Source organism: Phoenix dactylifera, chromosome 8 (genome assembly GCF_009389715.1).
Source record: "Phoenix dactylifera cultivar Barhee BC4 chromosome 8, palm_55x_up_171113_PBpolish2nd_filt_p, whole genome shotgun sequence".
Classification (NCBI taxonomy): Eukaryota; Viridiplantae; Streptophyta; class Magnoliopsida; order Arecales; family Arecaceae; genus Phoenix; species Phoenix dactylifera.
In genome coordinates, this window is record NC_052399.1 from 19525657 (window position 1) to 19544205 (window position 18549).

The 18549-nt window shown below is 35.2% G+C and overlaps 1 protein-coding gene across 2 annotated transcripts in view; it reads right to left on the reverse strand.

Annotated features, from left to right (window-relative positions):
* LOC103703020 (putative callose synthase 8) overlaps positions 1-18549 on the reverse strand; it is a 48969-nt gene that overhangs the window by 29139 nt on the left and 1281 nt on the right. Inside the window, exons 2-23 of one of the 2 annotated variants that reach the window (XM_008785713.4) lie at positions 18063-18163; positions 16945-17009; positions 16707-16788; positions 16484-16585; positions 16116-16235; positions 15849-15941; positions 15670-15761; positions 15390-15516; positions 11538-11675; positions 11379-11455; positions 11188-11278; positions 8616-8741; positions 8402-8519; positions 7581-7909; positions 5036-5088; positions 4907-4967; positions 1559-1640; positions 1426-1475; positions 649-735; positions 402-536; positions 212-306; positions 50-134 (exon numbers count right to left, since the gene is read on the reverse strand). In XM_008785713.4, the coding sequence (XP_008783935.1) occupies positions 50-134; positions 212-306; positions 402-536; positions 649-735; positions 1426-1475; positions 1559-1640; positions 4907-4967; positions 5036-5088; positions 7581-7909; positions 8402-8519; positions 8616-8741; positions 11188-11278; positions 11379-11455; positions 11538-11675; positions 15390-15516; positions 15670-15761; positions 15849-15941; positions 16116-16235; positions 16484-16585; positions 16707-16788; positions 16945-17009; positions 18063-18163 (2309 nt within the window). The remainder of the gene's footprint in view (positions 1-49; positions 135-211; positions 307-401; positions 537-648; positions 736-1425; positions 1476-1558; positions 1641-4906; positions 4968-5035; positions 5089-7580; positions 7910-8401; positions 8520-8615; positions 8742-11187; positions 11279-11378; positions 11456-11537; positions 11676-15389; positions 15517-15669; positions 15762-15848; positions 15942-16115; positions 16236-16483; positions 16586-16706; positions 16789-16944; positions 17010-18062; positions 18164-18549) is intronic. The other variant, XM_039129178.1, reaches the window with a different exon arrangement.

Below are 18549 nucleotides of genomic sequence, written 5' to 3' on the forward strand. Positions count from 1 at the left end.
CAAATGATATCACATAGATCTGATAATTTTTCCAAGAATAAAGAACAACCTTACTAGCTAAGAGAAACAAGGGCCACCGCACAAGGCCAGAAGTCAAGCCTGATGACAGTGGCATGATCATCAAATCCATCTCTCTGTTGGCATGGAAATTAAATTGTTAAACTTTCTAGTCCCAGAAGATATTGCATTAAAAAGCAAAATTAGCAACTACCTGTTGCTTATTAAGTCCTCCAAACGGAAACTGAAGATGATTTGATTCCAAACTAAAGCAAATTTAGCGAAATCATTTCTTTCAGTTTTTGAATCCTGATGCAAGCAAAGAAAAAAAAAGAGGTTATTAACATGGGAAAGGAGTGATCAAATTCTTTTACAATGAATAAAAAATAAGTAACAACGCTCACCTTAAAAATGTTGTTTTGCAAGAAGCTTCTGAAAGTCCTCTTGTTTGCATTTTGTGATGAGTGAGGTACAAGAAAAACATTAAATGCAGAGGGCAAGCAGTCAAATCTACTTCTCACCATTCCCATCGTACGAATCTGGATAAGAAAGGTAATCGATTCCCAAAATTAAACTTGGACATCCCAATTATAAGCAAAGTATATGCATCTGATTTAAGCATGCAAATTTGCAGATAAGATGGCATCACACCTCGCCCAGATGATGAACAATGCCATAAATTCCACCAAATATTGTGCAAAATATAGAATACCATATTTGTGTGTCCATGAAATAGACCTGTAGTAAACATGAAAATTGCGCACTCAATTACAAGGCTTTTCAAGAAATATGACCATAGAGAAATTGTGAAAATGTAGAAATTCAGTGTCCAAAACAAGAATTTTAAGCAGGATCGGTGGAACCGTCCCGAATCGGATGGTTCCAGCCATTCCAAGCCATACCGGCGGCCCACTAGTACGGTTCCGGCAACCGAAACAAAAACTGTTGCCGGAGGCAGAGGAGGAAGAAAGAGAGGAAAAGAGAGTGTGCGGGGGAGAGAGGGAGAGGGAAGGAGTTCGACGGAGGGTGGTGGAGGCCGGTGCCGGGGCGAAAAGGGGAAGCCACGACAGTTCTCCTGTTTCGAACGAAACAAGGGTCGGCCACTTTTTTAATTTTTCAATTTTTAAGTGAAGTCGGCAAGCGATTTGCTGACTTCACTTAATCGCAAAATTAAAAAAGTGGCCAACCCCTGTTTCATAACCACCACAGCTCCCCCTTTCCACCCCTCCACCGGCCTCCCTCCCTCCCTCCCCTGCTCTCTCTCTGTTCCTCTCTCGTTCTCCCTCTTCCCCGCCTCTTCTACTGTCGGTACGAGCCTAGCATGGCGGGATGCGGGCCCATACCGACTCATCCCATTGGAGAACCAGTACGGTGCCCAGTACCAATTCCGCTAATGTTGATTTTAAGTATGTATTAAAGCATCCTTACAAGAATAATTGGGGACCATATAGCAAGAATTGCACCAGCATTGCTTCTAACTGAGGCAAAAAAAGGTAGATGGTTATTGTAAACAAGATTTATATTTTATCAATTACTCTAACATTTGAAATATCAAGCTCACCTTCTGGAAATAGCTCATGCCAATCATATTCGTTTACACTAACTTTCATTATTTGTTTTGTGGGTTCTACAAGTGGCTTTATCTGCATGTATCATAAGTCCAAAGAATCAATAAATATGGGAATTAAGCACATTAGCAGGTCAATTCTTATCTACATAAAGACAACACAAGTTTAAATATGTTTGCGCCTACCAAATGGGAAAAATATATGAAAACATTAAGACTTTTAGCTTTTCCAATTATCAATGAAGAAGAGGAGATACCCGAAGTATGTTGACATTAGACAGATATGAAGGATTAGAAACAGATATTTATTGGAAAAGAGTATGTCTACCAAAGCATAATATACTTCAAAATAATACATTCATGACAAGATATGGATTTAAACAAAATAAATCTTTTTGCTTATAATCATAAGCCCTGAATGTCATGCATCTTAGTGGGTGACTAGTACTGGTGCCTCTAACTTCACTTGGTATCTATTAGGTAATCTGATCACAGAACCGTTTTTTTTTTCTTTTTTTTTTTCCATTTTTTGGGGTAGGGGGATGTGGGGATGATATCATTAGTCAAAGACTCAAAATTGTTGGTCATCATGCACACAATATTCAAATACACATTAAGTTTTAGAACCTATTTGTAGCACTTAGTACTAAAGTACTAGTAAGCTAAGATCCATTAGACTTTTGCAATCTTCATCAAATACTAGACCATGAAGATTATGGTGCCAATCTGTAACAAATACCAGATAGCAGTTTTTAAGGATAGGAGTTATTCAAACAGTAAGGCAGAAAGACATCAACTAAATTAACATGAAGTAAACTCACAAGACATACATTCTTAACAATTGATTTAACAGAAAATTCTGAGCTGCTTAGTTTTAAAAGCATGTGAATGGCAGTCATATGCTCTCACAATTCCCCAAACACTGGAACAGTAAGGCAGTGATGCATCCAAGGGGATGCAAGCGCCCCCCCCCCCCCCCCCCCAAAAAAAAAAAAAAGGAAAAAAAATTCTGAAAATCTCCATACAAGTATAAGGCTGATTTTCCAGCCCCTCCAAAAAATTACGCATGCCCTCCTTTCATGACCAAAAATCATGCTGTGATTATCTTGTAGTTAAATCTTGAATGCATGATTGTGTCTTGTATCAATAAGACAATTTTCGTCTCTTATCAAGTGAGGAAGCTGTGTAAGGTTCACAATCTCGAAGCCAAATCCTATATTGGTACCATGCTGATATAGTGTTGGTATGCTCAATATAGGGTTAGTTCGGTGTACCAAGACTTAGTACGCCTCCTGTGCTGAGTCTTGATTCGGCAATGGTAAGCAGTAAACACCGGTATAGCAAACCTAAAGCCTTAAAACATATTTATATCAAATCCTATCAAAAATGGTTTACCAAAAAAATCCTATCAAAAATTAAAATTCTAATCAAATACGGAAGTGTGGTCTGCAAGCTTCCCAAATCAGAACCCTATCCATTCTAATCCAATAATGACTCGATAGGAGGATAGGTTCAAAATTACCCCTCAATAATCAACAAGTCACAGCAAAAGTTCTCCTATGGAAGCCCAACGCCAATGCACCACGACAGGTTGCTCTTCATCATTATTGGTTAACTTGCATGGAGGCAAATGTGTTTGCAGTGGAATTTCTTTTTATCCAATGTATAATCATATTACGATTGTCTTGCACCATTCTGTTTGATTTGATCAGATTTCCTCACCCATAGAACCAACTTCCTGTCCCTACTGCACCCACAAGTATGATTCGTGAGCTCATACAGGCTTCTCCGGTCTCTTTCAATCACAACAAGCCAGTCATTTTAACAACTTAATGTCTTTCAATTTTTCGACTATTAAAGCAGACAATAAGTATAGTTCAAAGAAAAATTAGATGTATACTTATTTATAGTAAAATAAAAGGATATGTTTATTAAGGAATAGAAGTGCAAGTAATGTAAGTTAAAATCTTGTATGGACATGGACTTGGTTTTCATTGTTGATAAAAAAGTAAAAAGATATAAAAACCATAACATACATAATTTTTTTATTGTTAGCAAGATTTTTTTATTATTTATGTTTTTTTTGTTTTTGCACCCCCCCCCCCCCCCCAACCAACCCCCACCGCCACCCCCACCCATGGATCAATCCTAGAATGCCCTTGCAATATGGATGTAAGCAATTTTGTGTATGTGTTTTATTAACCATTTCAAGGAAGCCAAGTAGAGATAGTTTTAGTAATATTGGACTTCTTGAGTCCTCTAAACAAACTAAGTAGCCGAAATATTTACATGCAAGTCAACATACAATAAAAAAAGATAAATAAAAGAAAGCAAATATCCCTTAAAATGCAGGAACCAGTGTATCTGAATCTAATGACATATGCCTCTGGAACCAAAGTGGGTCCATGATATTAAAGGTCTGTGGCATGCAATTTTAGGTCTTAAGTGAAAACAATCTATGTTGGTGTCAATGCATAAACAAATTGCACTATATATTGAGTGTAGAATCCTTTTTTTATCCTTCTAACGTGGAACTCATACTGCTGGGACAAACAACAACAGCCCATCACCACCCCCTCCCAACTTCTATGTTTTTCTAAAACACTTACCACTGGTTACCACTTACCACTTACCGCTGGAACCGGATATATTGAGTGTAGAATTCTTGTTTATCCTTCTAATGTGGAATGCTTACCACTGGGATGAACAATAACAACCCACCACCATCCCCACCCAACTTCTATGTTTTCCTACAAACACTGGTTCTCAGAGTAACATGGAATAAGATCTTTCCCAACTTTCCCAGGAGACCTCAGAAAAGAATCTTGCAAAGTGGCTCATGTATTTCCCATCCCTACAGCTCCACTAACACATACATTGTTCTTGAATCTTTAGTGGAAATTGTCACTTAATCACCTTCAGCACCAGCAATTAATAATTGTCAGCCACATGAAACACTAGTAGTGACTTTTGTTCATCTTGAGAGAGGAGTTCTTGCAAAGATCTGACTATAATGCTCATGGGAGATTGGCAAACAACTTAGTTCTTTTAGTTGTTTTTGCATGGCAGTTTGAAGAAATCAACATTTCTCAACCATCAATCTCTATTGCAAAAACCCAGTTATAATGCTCCGCATTCATGTCTTCTTTTACATACAATGCTTTTAGGTCATTACTTGGTCATTGCATCTATGTTAAGCAAGCATCAAAAGTCTCTAGTGCTTTATGTTCCCAAATTCCTTGTTAGTTAAACCTGTACCTTTTGCAGATTTCATATACTAGGAAATAGACAAGTAATGCACATTTAAGAAAAATGAATATTTTAGAAATCATCATTGATTACCTCAAAGTTGTAGCTGAATGAAAATTTGCTTGACAATAAAATTACCCAGAATATTGTATACCTGAGAAAAGGGAGTGTCAATACATTTTATTGATAAAATGATTTTCAAAATACAATTCAAAAAATTACTTTAGAAGTGATACTTGACGTTCTAGCATCCCTTGTCCAATGTACAGTCGAGGCTGCACAAAAGAACTCTTATTGGAACCCATCAATAGAATAATACATTCTAAAACTTTTATATCTAAACATACAACATAATTGGACATTATGAGAAATCAACAAAGATATGATATAACATGCTCAATCACAGATCAGAGCACAGTCATATCTGAGAAAGGATGATATTAAATAAAGTAAAGACCTTGGATATAGAACAGTTGATAGACATCGGCTAAAAGTTATAATCTGAAAATGAGCAGTATAATAGTGGAAAATAAAAAACAACTCATCAGAAAACCAATAAATCTTTGCATTCCAATTCCTCAGGTAATTAGAGGAGCCTATCTTGTGTTATTCAGATTGTTCCATGCAGCACGCTCTAAGGTTACCCACAACACAACTTATTATTTCACTCTACATATTATCCCATCAACAACCCACACAAATTGCATTCCTAATCCAGATTTATAAATTCTTATCAAATTATTATGCCAATGTTTTCCGCTTGCTAAGGAACAGACAGAGATGAGTCACAAAATTATTTATAGATAAATTATTTGAGCTCCTCAATTGAGCCAATTATAATTTCTTATGTTTCTGTATACCATACACTGAAATTTCAACTGCTGGGAGTTGAACAAGACACCATAAGCAGAAGATGGAAATAATCTGTAAGTATTTCAAGTAAAGCTACAGTTTTCAAAAGTTCCTTTGCTTTGCAGGAACTAATCTTGAACACATGCAAATGAATGGCAGATGACAAAGACTGCAGAATGCTAGACTGCATATAAAGTGTTTCAAGGCACTTTCTTGTTTCAGTCAAGAGACCTAATGTTTTGTTGCTCTCGTTTGTTTCTTTTTTCTTTAATCAGTTAATTGTCGGTACATAGCTTTGTTTCTTGGCCACTCTATAGTACAAAATGCTTGTCTTTAAGGACAGATTGAAGTTTTCTTTAATATCAGTGGAGAATGATTTTTTTTAAAAAAAAAGTTACGCCTGTCTGATCTCTGATGATTATAAATTCACTTTCATTAAGGTAGAACTATGAAGCAATCTGATAGAGTTAAACTAAATAATTTAGGGAATCTTATAAAGAATATCAATATGTGCTAGATTTGGGGATAAATTATGGGGTATGACACACACAATAAGTTCATTTCTTAAAGTGTTCCCGACTCATGATGAAACCGCTATTTATTCAATTAGGCATAGAAGTTGGTGAGAGGCCCTAAATATCCACGTAACAGTGGGAACAAAATTTTTAAGGCTTGTCAAGACATGGTTTGGTGGTACGTGGTAGTTCACTCAAATACCAACTTTGCCAAAATTTGAGCTCTTGTTAACGAATCTGGCTATTGTATTTCATATCGCAGATTGATTTGGGTTGACAGTTCGTTGAGTATTGATGCCAAATTTAATATATGAAGGTGGTCCTTACTTCAGGGTCCACTGGTATTAGAGAACATTAGTCTGATTCAAGGAATACTGAATTGGCCCGTACCGGCCGATTCAGCCAGTATCGAACCGGTATCGGCTCTGACCGGTCCGGTTCGGTGTTAAAAATCGGTATTGGCCCGAACCGGCCCACCGTACCTGTTTTAAATTTTTTTGGGGCTTTTGGATGTGTAAACCAAGCCGAACCAGTGGTACCGGTCCGTACCGATACCGGCGCCCACCGGTACGTTGGTACGGTCGGTACGGCTCTGATCACTCTTCTAGAGGCTATTCAATGGGCAAGGAAATTTAGTTTGTTTTAGGTCGACATAGGGCCAATGAAGCATAAGGCTGGGTAATGCTATATTGGGCAAAATATGTTGGGCCCCTCTGGGGCCTTTGTACAGGCCTAAGTACTAAAACACCAAAACAGGAACACCTAAAACAATGTCCTTACTATGTTGATCTCTTTTAAGATATCAAAACATTTGAGTTTCAAGACAGTACTTTGTGATGTTGCATACCATCTATAATCTGTTGTACATTGTCATTTTCTAGAGCTGCCACAGCTCGCCTTAATAATATGTAGAAGCATATTATTTTCTTCAAAAAGGTTACAATACATACCAAGATAATTTTTACGTTCATGAATATCTGTGTGTATGTGATGTTGCAAATATCAGTGTAGCAACAGTGGTCCTTGTATCTTATAAAATTGCAAATATAATGGTCAAGGATCTTAGCAGTCCATTTTGATGAAAAGTTTGCTTTAAAAGACACAATTTGGGCGCCTATTTTTATATGCAGCTTTTGTTAATAATGACATATACATAAAACAATTATATTCAAACTTTTCGACTTAAAGATTGGATTAGGAGATAGTGGTTGGTGCCAAAAAGACTGCTTTATTTTGATGAGTTTAAACTGTTACTGCCACACTAATTTAAATCTTAATCCATCAATTGTTCTAGTTCCAGTTCTTATATGTTATGCAGAAATTAATTTGTGATCGTACAATGTAGTACTTGAACTTGAAGATTATGCATATATTCAGGAATCAGATAAAAAAAAACTTACTTGAGCCCACCATGACAGAACGTTGCACACCCACCAATTTGAGGTTTCAATGTAGCTGCTAACCATAGGAACAAAAAATAATGCCATCCCAATTACATTGGTCATCAAGTATACTGCAACGACAATCATATATGATGACAAACAAAAAATGTCAAGATTGTTTTCAGAATGTTTGGTGTGGCAGAGAGAATCTCCACGTGAAGTGGCATAAGAAACTGGAAGGGTAACAGCCCATGCAGCAGCAATAAAAAACTTGACCAGGAATCTTAGTTTCTGATTAAAGTTCATTGTGTTCCTTGCTTTCCATGCAAAAGCAATGTCTAGAGTCACTGCAATGAAGCAAATTCCATAAAGATATTTTCATTATAAAAACAATTCTAACAAAGATTCATTAAGAAAAAAACTAGAAAGAGCAGTTGTCACATCAAAAACACAATATGTAGTAAAAATGAAAGATTCATTAAAGATTAAGGCACTAAAATAATCTATATAGGTTGTGTTTTGTAATGTGCTAGGAAAAGGTGCAATGGGTATCCCTACTCCTCAATATCCCTCCAAAGTAATTTTATTCCTGGGTAACGATGTTTGGCCGCAGTTTTGTTATACCTAGTCAAATGTATAATGTTAATGCAACCATTTAGATATGACAACTAAAAGAAGAAAAACTTCAGCTAGCATGGCACATTTTATATTTAGATTCAAAAGATAACCTATTAGCAGACTCATATTGCTCAGAAATATATAAAGACTAACATAAAAAAATTAAATATAGTTGATTGTTTAAATTGAAAACTAAATAAGCAAAATATATTGAATCAGACCTTGTATGAGCCTCAGAACTGCGTTAGTTACAAAAATGCTCAAAATATCCTCAAAGATCATTGGATCAAGCAACTGAAGAGGTGTTTCCAGGTCATGCCATGCCATGATTATCATTACCTAGAAAATATAGCAAATGTTAAATATCAATAATGATCACCTAAGGAAAAAGGGTGAATGCACAAGTTCTACGCATTGGTAGCAGTTGGTTTAAACCTGGAGTGCAAGTACAAAAAATGTCCACATCCTATCAAAGCTTCTAAAAATGTGCCAAAATGATCGAATTTCTACAAAATTTGTCTTCCCCAACCACTTCTGCTGACAACATGTATTTGTAGCAGCCTGCGTGCCATGCCACCATGTCAAAAAAAAGAAAAAAGAAAAAGAAAAAAAAAGATTAGAAATACAAAAGCAATTAGTAAAGAAAATCGGAAATGTCATGATTATGATTTTGCTATAAAGAAGATGAAGTTTAACAGTTATTTTCTTAATCAAGACTCTATGCTCACTAAATAATTAAAGGAGACACCATGATCAGTAAAATAAACAAATATATTTAGGTAACATTTTAATTATAGTTATCCTATGATCTAACAGGGATTACGATGGATTTCAGGTGTAAACGAGGAATGTAAGAATGCATCCAAGCCTCCAGAAGAATTATTGCAACTTTATCTTATGATTGGAAGCTGATTTGAAGCATTGGAATCACGTTAGAGTCAGGATTATTATTTTTGTTATGCGCTTGCAGTCATGACTTTAGTCGGACCTATTTTTTTATGGACTCATTTGCATAGATCATTACTGCTTGAAAAAACTAATTAACAGTTTTATTTAAAAGGTTGGCTTTACTGGTTCTACATAAATGTTCCTCCCAACACCACTAATAAAGAGATTTTGTTTTACTAATAATGTACATACTTTATTTTTTATTTTCTGGGTGAAAGTTTCAATTTCCTTTTCTCTTACTCTGCATATTAGGAATGAGAAACAGGTGTGAGGACCTAGGGAGTGATTCCCTGTTATGCTGGGAATTCTTCTGCCTCGTGTTTGTTTTCTTTGCTGTGTTTTACATTTCCTTTCTTTCCCTTCCTTGTTTACAACATCATGCTTTAACTAAAAGTACTATTGTTTCAAATACTTAGTTATTAGTAAAAGTCAATTAAAGAAGAGTAAAACAAATCTGTTAGAAGGAGAACATGTAGGAAAGACCATGAAATGCACTAATCCACTAGTCAGTGATTGCAGCGATGAAAACAATGTGACATATGAATACAAATTGAAGAATATAAACAAAGCATATAAATCTTGTATACAAGAATACCGAGTTGTTCCCCTCTCACATTCAAAAGGACTGAAAAGTATGCCCAGAATAACTACTTAATGGGAAGCTTCATCTTAAAATTGGAAACAATAGAGCGAAGATGCAGGTCAAGGAGAGCAACTCAAGAATGATGTCGAGTGAAGTTGGCGAACAATCGTGATGTTTTTTAGTAAGAAAAACTGAATCTCTAGAAATATACTGTTTCACGATCGTATGCAGAGCATGCCTACTGAAACCCCAGGTCAGCCTTGAGAGGTTTGCTAAAGCTGAATGAAAGAAAAAGTGCCAACAATGGTATTATAGTTTGTTTAATTATGTCAGCATGAAACTTAGAAACAAGAAACAGTCAACTGTTTCACCAAAACACATTCTTGGGCTAGGCTTGATCATAAGAGTACCAATTCAGGCTGAGACATCATCATCTTCATTCTTTCAATTCCTGCTAATTCTTGCCCACGGCAGTGTAGAATTATGTCCGACTTTTTAGCCTTACAATAGACTAGAAAAATCAACAAGTAAGATAAAGTTAGCAGGTGATGGACCACCAACTAATGACATCATCAACCCAATAAACAGCACTATGAATCAGACATGGAGTGAATAAAAGGACAAAAAAGAGTATTGCTATTTTTGGCTCAGGAACATGGATGGTGTTGAGCAAGAAAACATCAAGCCTCGAGATGGTAAGTTAAATGAAACCCATAGTGAACTGATGTTAGCTAGTAAGGTCAAGATGTACCTAACTATTACCCACCTACCAAAAAAGCTCTCAGTTGAATTGCTTAGCACATCTTCTCGTGGTGTCAGTCATGTAGGCATGGAAATGACTGCCAAAGTAACCAATATTAAGAACACTGATTTATTACTCTAAGCAACAGCAAGCCTAGAAAGTAGCAAAAGAAAGTCAAGGTCTTCGTGCTAAAAAGTGGTTTTGCATCTGCTCCTTAATAGACTACATATGATAAATTATCTCCAGTAAATCAAAGCTACCCACAATAAGCATGAATAGTGCACCCTTAGGAGATCACCTGACAAAAATGACATGAGCACGCATATTGCACCAAGTCATCTATTCAAAAACTGAACTAAATCAACTTAATAAAGAAAGCACGAAGAGCCTATTTGAGACCAAAAAATATGAAAATTAGAAAAGAAATGAAGAAACACAATGTTACGTATGTAGCAACAACTTGAAAATCCAAAATGTTGGTCTTTCAAAAACTAATTGAATGCTTTGTCATATTTCTTTAAATGTTATGGTATAAAGCAATTGGATCCCTTAACCTAGCACATAAAAACAAGCGATACATCTAAATAGGTGAGATGAAGAACAAATCTTTAAATTTATACCCATATATAGTTATATACTAATGAAGTTACCAGCCGACAATAGCAATCCATATGGAAAAATAAAGTTTTTTTTAAAAAAAAAGATATAAATAAGGGAATATGATTGCAAGAGACCTTAGGTTTTTCACTTTTAGTAGAAAACAATGTACAAAAGAAGTCATTGTCAGGACGCATAGGCCAACCAAGCTTGAAACAATCAACCGACCTGCACAGGTTGTAGAATATTCAAATGATGCAGTCAAGTAATATAACTTCACATTATTAGAGGTACGTGAGAGCTAAAATAATAGATAGACACTGCCAACCAGAAATACTCATTAAGATCATCATAATTTCTCCATGCAGAATGGTCAGCAATCCCATTTTGGTTCTTTTGAGCTTCCTTCATTAGCAAAACCAAAATAAGAATATTTGAGGATTTACAAATATGCAACACTAATAGAGATTCAGAAGTGATACAGAACCTCATATATGACCCTGTATATTGGAGTAACAACATTCTTAAGAAAAGATTCACATTCTCCTCCATATGCAGGTACAACCTTTTCTCCAGTGTTCACGCTAACAGCACCAGATAACACTCCATATACCTCATATGCCATCTGATGCAAGAGTTTAATCACATCAAAGGAAAATAAAGAGTGAAAAGGACTAAGAAACACAAAAATGGAAAAAAAAACAGTTAATTGTCCAAGTATTCAGTACCAAAAATATATTAAAGAGAAAAAAGACCAGCTTATTTTTCAAGTGACACTAATTTTGGTATTTACATTCAGTACCATGTAATTTCAGCAGCATTAATTTGCATTAACAGCCAGCACGCAATCAAGATGGAAAATCAACTTAATACAATTTCTTGACCTATTATGTATCCTACCCTATCTATTTACTTGATTTTTATTATCCATTTCATTTTGTGACCAAAATAATTTCTACCGTAGCTTCCTATCACAAAACAAAATGATTACAATTAGGTATACAAACACAAGAAACCAAAACATTTGACACAAACAAGGGTAACAGACTAGTCTCGTTTGTTTAAAAAGAAGGCATTCAAATGGAAGCACTGGCACCTCCTGGCAGGCACCATGATTACATAGTAAAATACATTTTGCATAACATTTAGAAACGAGAAAGTATCAAGAAAATGGATTTGATAACATATATCTCAGCTCCTGGACTGACCCGAAAAGGTAAGGGCTTAAAGATTTCCATAACAATGCAAGAAGTTATTATATACACATAAACTCAAAGCATAGCTGCATAGTCCACATCCATAAACTCAAAGCATAGTTGCACAATCCACATTGGTCTATGACAAGATACAATGTATTGCTTCTTTCCATTCATGATAAAGAATAATGATGCACCATCTGTCAAAACAACTGTAAATTTGATGATTGAGTAGAAGCTTAACATATAACGCACAAAAATAGCATGAACCTGGGATTTCCCTAAGAATAGCAAATGACATGCAGAATGTGATTATGAAGGCATGCAGCAATAAACTGTTGCATGGTTCAGACCCAAGAGAGATGCCAAACATATTAAAGTGAATATTTTCCAATAGATGAGCATCTCACGTTAACAAGGAATTGTAATAAAAAATGATAAAGCGAGATGCTATTAATTGGCCATACCACATCACATCAGATAGTATTCAAATTCCAGATAGTCAAGCTCACATCAAGTCCTATGATGCACACTTTTGTCTCATAGTCAGCAGACCTCTAATCATCAATCTTTATTAATTTTATCAGAGGAAACATGGAGAAATCAGAGATCATGCATCATACTTGCTACAAATTCAGTGGCACCATGGTGGATGTCTTTAAGTTGTTGACATACACATAATAATCGCAAAATATTTTTTTTCATTCAGCAGCCCATCTAATTGAAAGAAATTATGTTACATAGAGTTTTTTGCCAGAGGGCCAGCCAGCAGAATTTCCCCTATAAGACCTCTGTAAACTTCAAGACTTCAATTGTAGCTGTTACAATATACTACTACCGTTGATCAACAATATAATGTTAATATATGAGATGAAACAAGGTTAGATGCTAGATTGGATTAATGAGGAAAGCCCTTGAAAACAATACGAATATCAGCAAAATGAAAACGAAGTATATGTAATACAAGTTGAGAGAAAAAGAAAATGAGTATGATGCTCCAATCAAGATTGATGGACAGAAGATATCACACGGTGTTCAATTTCATTATTCAAGATCTCTTGTACAAAAGAACAGAGAAATAGATGAAAACATATAGTATAAATAGAGATGGGTTGTTAAGTGGAGAGGTACTTCTATGGTGTCATTTTGTCATGTGATCAACCATCAACGTTTATTGGAAACCATGAAAAAGGTCTATAAAGAGGGGGAAAAAACAATAGTTTTATATGGCTTCAGCGACCAAAAGATCCATGAGAACACAATGAATGTAGGAAAATGAGAATGTTGAGAGTAGATATATGGTTAAACTAGAAGGGAGATATTGAAAATGAATATATCAGACTAATAAAAGCTATAGAAAATATGGACAGAGCGACAATGAACCAATTGAACTGGTATGGATATGTACAGCAGCATTTAACAAGGCTCTATAAAGAAGAGGTACTTGAACCAAGGTTGAAGGAAAACATAAGGTGAGGACCTAAGGTAGCATGTGGATGAAAGTTATAAGAAAGGATTTGGCAAACTTGCAATAACACAAAAGGTAGTTTTAATAAAAATTATTAGCAGTGGAGGCTCCACAAAACCAACCCCAAATAGTTGAAATGAGGATGGATGATTACAGCTATGTTAATATATAGCATTATTACTTGTGTAGCCTGTGACAATTCTAGAAATCATGGCATTAACAGTACAGTTGTTGAAATATTTGTAATTATCAGGATTGTTACTTGTGGTAAGTTTAGATTACAAGAGCTCCTACGTATATTTTAAATATATCAGATATTGCACAGGTGCAAAATCAGATGACAGCAAAGCCATGTTGATGCATGGATTTTCTACAGTTAGACATCAATAAGATTAAATAAATAAATTTGGCCGGTCAATGATACTCAAGCTTGATTCATAACCTCCATATAGTCTTGGTGATATAAGATCATCAATGATATGCAACTGAGGATTGAGTCCTGGTCTTTTTGCTTCTTTGCATTGTATAGCCGAATTTTAACTTAAAGCCAAATGGAATATTAAGAGTATAATCCCTTTGTCCAGATAACATATTTAAACACTATTCCATCATGGAACCACAGTCATGTTCGATATTCTCCTACTTAAAGCCGCATGCATTTTAAAATTCTTCCAATAACAATTATTCATGAGACTGAACCTATGGTCAAGACAATATTAGAACCATCAAGAAAATGGCACTGCAAAAAAGCAAAAAAAAACACCAATATTGACGTGTATGATGTCAAAGTTGAAGAAATGTTCTTCTCAACTATCATTACTTATAAATTAGCAAGTTTTTCACAACAAGTTCACCATCGTTACTTTGCCTGCTATGAATAGCCAGATATTATTATCACAATTTCGATCAAGATCCACAATGCTTCCTTCTTCGGTACCTCTTTGCTCCAAAGGGACCACCCAGTTTGTGAAGGAATTAGACCCCTTGAATTGCAAGGGAGATTTAAGGGGCCATGGCTTGGTGCAATGATAAAAGCTTGGGCTGAAAAATGCAATGGCATAGGTTCAAGTCCTGGGGCAGACACTTTGTATAAAATAAATGTCAAAAGTTAGGTTGTCTCCAGTTTGCCCCTCCTAAGACCCTAGGTTGTCTGGCACATAATTGGGTATGTAGTTTTTTTTTCAGTAGATCGCAAGGGAGATTATTAGAAAAAAGGTTAAGCCAACAATTGCCTTATACAGGGTATTTTCCATTTAATGGTATGATTTTTAATATGTCTAAACTTAATGGGGGCAACAAAAATTCATGGTTTAATGTAAATGATTAAGTTCAATTATTTCTATTATATTATCCCTTCTCCCTTAGATTCTGCAGTTTTCAATCATTTTGAAGTTTACTAGAATATGTTTCCTATGGCTGAATTCTGCTTGATGAATGGAGGAAAAAGCAGCATATATTGGTAATAGATGATGACATTAAAGGATATAGGGCAGAATTTGAAGTTTCACATTTTTCCTAGATAAATTAAAATTATGTGAAACTTATCTCAATAGATTCCAAACCTAATAGTTTCACATTTTTCATCACAAAACAGGAATAATAATATCAAAAGAGATGATCATGTCCGGCTTAAAAGAGTTGTATCATGCAAATAAGGAGATAGAATGCATATTACATGATGAAATATGTAACATAGACACTCTGGCATTAGCCGCAAGTTTGAAGCCTCCCCCCAAATAAGAAGATAAAGAGCAATATACAATATTTTATACTGTTGTACTTCCTGCTTCACAGATGGTAACCTGCAAGGCAAACAAATGCAATAAGCTAGAGAAAGTAAAGTGATCGAAATAATAACTTGAATGAGTTAAAACTAATAGAATTAGCTATATATTAATGATCCTCATCATCTCAAGCTAATGGACAAGTGCGAGGTAGGCGGTTCAAAATTTTACCTAATGTTGCTTTCTCTGCCCAAAAATTTGCACCAGTTCAAGTAATTTTTAAATATTTGCAGCATAAGTTTATTCACAACTCTATCATCAAGCTGAAACAGGAAGTGTTTTCTAGTTATTTTCAGATTCCACAAGAAATAATATTTGAGCTTGGCAGATAAAAATCCAATAGGTGATACCTTCATCATGGATGCAGGCTTTGGATTCAATCTAGCATGTATGTTAGCAAGCAACAAAATTAGATGCTCCCGCTGATTAGCCACATTTCCTTTCTAAAAAGAAAAAATAACTTCATCAACTCCATTACACTATCAACATTTAAGGACAGTATAGATAATGAAGACCTAAGCAACAACCGTGTCCTACATGCCCACCATAGCTGCTAGCATTAAAATTGTAACGTGTAGGGGTCGTATAGACTGAAGACATAACTTTTAATTGTCTACCTGAAACCCAAACCAGCACTGAAGCCATTCTAGTATATCTGCATAGGCACCTGTTTCCTGATGATTACTTGCTAAGGGAAGACCTCGTATGTTACGGACAGCAGAAACTGCAGCTTTGATCTGTGGATCATTATTTTACAAATAATTATGTTAACCAAAGATGTCGTAAAGTGAAAATATCAGTGTCATAGGGAAGTGCTTTGGACGGAAGATTGTGGATAGATAGTAATTCTACTTAACAATCAAGGCAATAAGTAATTTTGAAGAATGCAAAACTAATCCAACTTTTATTAGAATAAGTTTGTGATAGAAAAACCAAAGAAAGAAAATACTGATTTGAAGAGTTTAGACAGTGTGGTATATTCAACCTCTGGAAGAAGCATAATTGCTTGCTGACCACCTCTAGAATCAAGTGGAAGAATATTATATGGACTATATAAACTTGACTTTTCTTCAGTTTCTTCACCAGCCTGGAAAAATAATGGAACCTTCATTAATAAGAAGAAAAATTTTCAGGTACTTATTGGTCTGTAATGCAGCTCCAAGAATGTTTATTTTAGTCTACAAACGAATAAAAAAGTTATAGATGACCTCAGGACGAGCTCCAGATAGAACAGCCTTCAAAACTTCAGATAGAACAGATGCAATTTCATGTTGATTCATCTTTTTCATTCTGTAAACAAATCAATTAAAAAAACTGAGAAAAAAAAGTTAAGGAAATGAAAAAAGCTAGGATCCTAATAGAATAGAACTACTATGCATTAGGTAGAGAATAAGTAATACTACTCTCTGATCATTATGGCATATGCATGTAGTTCATACTTCATACCTGTGCAGGAATGATTTCAGCTCTCGAGCATCATGTTTTCCCTTCTGCATAGTGGCTTTCTCGTCCTATAATATAAGACAATGAGGCATAAAAAACATGATTCAGGTTTATGAAAAACATCAAAAAAGAAAAGGATACACAATATTTAAAAAAAACACTATTGTATTCCCAGATGTCCATGAAGGCTTGGGCAGAGATATTTGGTAAAACATATATCAGGAGAAGCAAGCAAAAGGCAGAAGAATTCCTTAACTAACACGTTATTCCTTAACTGAAGCAAGCAAAAGGCATGTTTAAATTGGATTGGATATTTCTGTTTTACTTAGAATCTTTCATCTTATTAAGTTAAAACATCCTGCACTTGAAACATGTGGCGATGTGGCAAGGTCATGGTGATCTAACTAGTTTTTTCAATACAAGAGTTACATGGTTGCAGAAGGACCAGTCCTCGAGACATCTAACTAGGAGGGCTTGCATTTCCAAACTGTATACTCCTATAATGTGGTCAACATAGAGATGGTGTCATGTCGTTATATATATACATCTATCCACAGGCTCAAAATATTCCTCTAACAGGTTTAGTCTAAGCTGGATGCAAAATTGGATAAGCTACTTCATTCTGATTATAATGGTTTAGTCCTATTTGTGACATTAGCGAGTTGTTTGATTTTCATTCTGATAAGCTACTTCTAGTATTACGGAGGCATAACTCTCTCTCTCCCTGTACCATTATGCGAAGTAATTCCTGAGAAATTTTACTAAATATGATGCTGCAATTTGGCTTTCAGTTTAACAAAACCAGATGGACTTTCATGCTCTACATGTTTGTGAGCGTGATACTTTCGCTGGCAACAATTATAGAGGTACCTTTTTCCCTTGTTTAAGAACAACAATGGAACACCACCTCATAGATTAACCATGTCAAATACCAGGGAGACAGCACCACCAATTAGACCAAAAATGTACTCCTGTGTAGAGGAGGGTTGCAATAGTTTGCAATACCTAAGCTACAGGCCAGTTTACAACAATACAAGTGTTTCAATCCTAAAGGGAAGTAAGATTAGACACATCGAATGTATTTAGCATCTTCCAAAAAAACATCATAACAATACAAGAACCTTTTCAAGACGCTGAAGAAGAGAAGTTTTTAATTGCCGAACACCTCGTCCATTTGAATGAGGATCCATCAAGTGTGCCTTTTCAAAAGCATGGAAACGACCTGTTCATGAAGATTATGTTATTATGAATATAAAAAGGGAACAAAACTTCACAAATTTTAAGGAAAAGAAAAGAGAAAATAAACCTCTGGTTAGGTAATACCATAATAAATTACATAATATTTTGGTTATTTTCCATTTGATGACTCCTCATTTTAATAATGATTAGCTATCAATTTCTTATGAATATGTTTATCTGTGCCTTCACTGTTTAAAAGTATAAAAAATGTTGTGATTCACACTCCAATATGATCCGACTCCTTCAAGATGTACAGCACAATCTTAATCCTAGCAAAATTGGACGATTTAAAAAAAATTTCATGATTTTTGCCACAATCATCATCAGTCCTATAACGCACATCTGTTCGTGAATTTTATTTTTCTTCCC